Source organism: Hyalella azteca, unplaced genomic scaffold (genome assembly GCF_000764305.2).
Source record: "Hyalella azteca isolate HAZT.00-mixed unplaced genomic scaffold, Hazt_2.0.2 contig7121, whole genome shotgun sequence".
NCBI lineage: Eukaryota > Metazoa > Arthropoda > Malacostraca > Amphipoda > Hyalellidae > Hyalella > Hyalella azteca.
The window spans coordinates 11,878-15,119 of NW_025937253.1; the positions used below are offsets into that span (position 1 = coordinate 11,878).

Consider the following 3,242-nt stretch of genomic DNA (forward strand, 5'->3'; position numbering starts at 1 on the left):
AGATGTGTATAAGAGACAAAGATTGCCATGATTGTCTCTCACCAAAGATTGCCATGATTGTCTCTCACCAAAGATTGCCATGATTGCCTCTCACCAAAGATTGCCATGTTTTTGTCTCATAAAAGATACAAAAAATAAAACAGCAAAAAGAAAAAAATGTCAAGACATCGTAATGATTATGCAAAATGATCTTACTAAAACTTTGCGCAAGCACGATTTTAGCACATGTCACTGAAAGTTTTATCAAACGCTTATGGCTACATCGATCTGTCTGATTTTTGGTGGAGATATGGAGAAAGACATAAGGAACAAATCCTGATATTTCAAAAATTTTTAACTCTATTACTTTTCGAGTTACAGCCATTCAAATTTGAGGATCGTTTTTTTTGGGACACTCTGTATACCCCGCAACCCGCAACAGAGCGTCGCTTTGAATTTACCCTGAACAATACCAGAGTCTTACCCCATGATCGAGAACAACCACTTCACCCCATATCTCGCTGTTCGCATTCTCCCCCAAATCACACCGTAATTAACATTCCTTACTACTACACTAATCAATATCCCCTAACCCATGACCGTATCCCTCTCCCCTGTACCCGTATCCTTCACCCTCGTGGCCGTATCCACTCCCCCGTTACTGTATCCCCCGTTACTGTATCCCCTTTCTGTGACCGTAGCCCCCCTCCCCTTGACCGTATCCTCCTTCCTGACCGTATACCCCTGTCCGACCGTATCCTCCTACCCCGTGACCGTATCTCCTCCCGCAGACTGGGGGAGGCCGCAGGGCTGCTGGCGTCCTGCGGGAGCGACGGTCTCTGCGTCGTCTGGAGGCTGCCGTGAGGGAACAGAGAAGCAGAGAGCTGTGATGAGAGGCAGAGGAAGCTGACGAAGGAAGAGCTTCAGCACGCCAGCCACAGCATTGATGTCTGCCACAGCACTCTCGGTCAGCACCTCAGCACCTCCACCTGAGTACAAGTAATGCTACAGGGAGGTATCGAAAAAGATTTGTCCCAAATAACGCGAAGAATATTGTCCATTTCTTTCTCTGATCTTATTTGCTTGTACTGGGAGCACAAATTTATTCTATTTTGAACAGCTCAAGAGATAATAGTATTTAGACATGATTTCAATAAATTACGATTTACAAATTACTTAGCTGTTCATATAAACAAATATTTTTCCTTCAACATTAGCTTACCATCTTACACAAGGCAAAAAGACTAAATAAATTTACAACCTAGCTACTACAACCAATGTTATAATAACTAGATATTCACAAAGACCAATAAATGGACAATAAACCTCGTCAATGTACAAGACCCGATATCAAAATGATATCATGTCACGAATACCCAATATCGATTTAATAAACTGCTGGGATCGAGAGCCTGAGGCTTAGCTTCGCCTCGGTCTTGGTTCGGCAGGGTGCTTTGATCGGCTGGAAGATGGCCTGGGGCCATACTTTCAAAACTCGCTAAGGGAACGTAAGTACTTACGCTCTATTTTCTTGTCTATGATTGGTGGATTTTGCTTGAAAAGCCGTCAATGATTGGCTGATGAACTTACGATCTCTTAACTATTTTTGAAAGTATAAGCCCAGGGCTGCCCCAGATACGGGGATGACCCCAATACGAACCGCTCACTGGTCGCCAGAGTCGGGACTAGACTCTCGTAGCCATGGTTGAATTAATACAATATTAATTCAACCATGCTCGTAGCTGTCTGACTTGGGATCGGAATGTTGACAGAAAAGCGGACATAGAGAAGCGGATTTACACGAGTCCTGAGCGTTCCATATTTCAAAGTCGCACCTGCGTCTAAATTTTGTTAGGGAAGTTAGTTATGATAAAAAGTTATTGATCTGAATGCAACAAACAAACTTGAATGGATCATCTTGAATGCGCTGCTCCATAGCGTGATACAATCGCAGGCTATCACCAGTTTACAAAAATTAATCAATTATTAACTTCAGCAATTTATTGGCCAAACAATTTTTTGTGGTTTACTGATGACTAAATTTAATTAGACAAATTCAAATTCGTCTCTTCCAGCAGTTCTCCACACAAACTGATTCTCCATCTTCACGTAAATGCGTGAGGAATAGAGCGATGCTCGTCTGTAGACTTGTCTTACAGTTTCATGCTAATGAACGTTTCCATTTGGACGAGCAAATTTATTTTTATGTGCGTAATTTTTGTTGAAAGTTTCAATACTCTAGTATGTTCGAGATTGAAATAATCTTTGAACTCTAATGGGAAGTCTCTATAACCTCGTATTTCGTAGGCTTTTTTGCACTTGATAACTAATGATGATAGATGGAAGCTGATGTCATTTCTAAAANATTTCCCCTCGTGTTACGTAGTTATTTCCCCTCACGTTACGTCGTTATTTCCCCTCGTGTTACGTAGTTATTTCCCCTCACGTTACGTCGTTATTTCCCCTCGTGTTACGTAGTTATTTCCCCTCACGTTACGTCGCCATTTCCCCTCGTGTTACGTCGCCATTTCCCTCGTGTTACGTCGCCATTACCCTCGTGTTACGTCGCCATTTCCCTCGTGTTACGTAGCTTCTGACGCCCCACCCTCCCCTCAGGTGTGGGACTGGGGCGAGGGGAGGCAGGTTGGGGAGGGCCGAGGGCACACGCAGCCCCTCACACGCGTCAAGGTCTCGCCCTCAGGGGCTCTGTGCGCCTCGGCGTCAGCTGACGGCGCCTTGATGGTCTGGCGCCTGCCTGAGCCTTGATGGTCTGGCGCCTGCCTGAGCCTTGATGGTCTGGCGCCTGCCTCAGCCTTGATGGTCTGGCGCCTGCCTGAGCCTTGATGGTCTGGCGCCTGCCTGAGCCTTGATGGTCTGGCGCCTGCCTGAGCCTTGATGGTCTGGCGCCTGCCTGACACTTGATGGTCTGGCGCCTGCCTGACACTTGATGGTCTATCAATAGTCGCTAGAAATATTGAGGATAATTAAGAAAGTAATAGTTAAGAAGTTTATTCTTCACAGCGGCAATAAAGAAAATATCAAAATAGAAATAATTCTGGAACAATCCTCGAGTATTTACAAACAATAAAGTTATCATCGTATAAACGAACATGAGTATTAACCTAGCTTAATCAAATGAACAAATTGGGTTAGAATGGAAAGCAAATATCCTTCGTAAATTAATTAATTTGTTAAGTTAATTTGCTGCAGGACCAGAAACCCTACACTGTAAGCATCGGGCAACCTGGGCCATTTTTACGATC

The 3,242-nt window shown here is 44.1% G+C and overlaps 1 protein-coding gene across 1 annotated transcript in view; it reads left to right on the forward strand.

Moving 5' to 3' along the window:
• The window catches only part of LOC125178103 (cilia- and flagella-associated protein 52-like), a 12,225-nt gene extending 9,303 nt beyond the window's left edge, over positions 1 to 2,922 (forward strand). The window contains exons 9-10 of the mRNA XM_047881125.1: positions 771 to 839; positions 2,596 to 2,922. Of these exons, the coding sequence (XP_047737081.1) occupies positions 771 to 839; positions 2,596 to 2,745 (219 nt within the window). The 3' untranslated portion in view covers positions 2,746 to 2,922. The remainder of the gene's footprint in view (positions 1 to 770; positions 840 to 2,595) is intronic.
• The last annotated feature ends 320 nt before the right edge of the window (positions 2,923 to 3,242 follow it).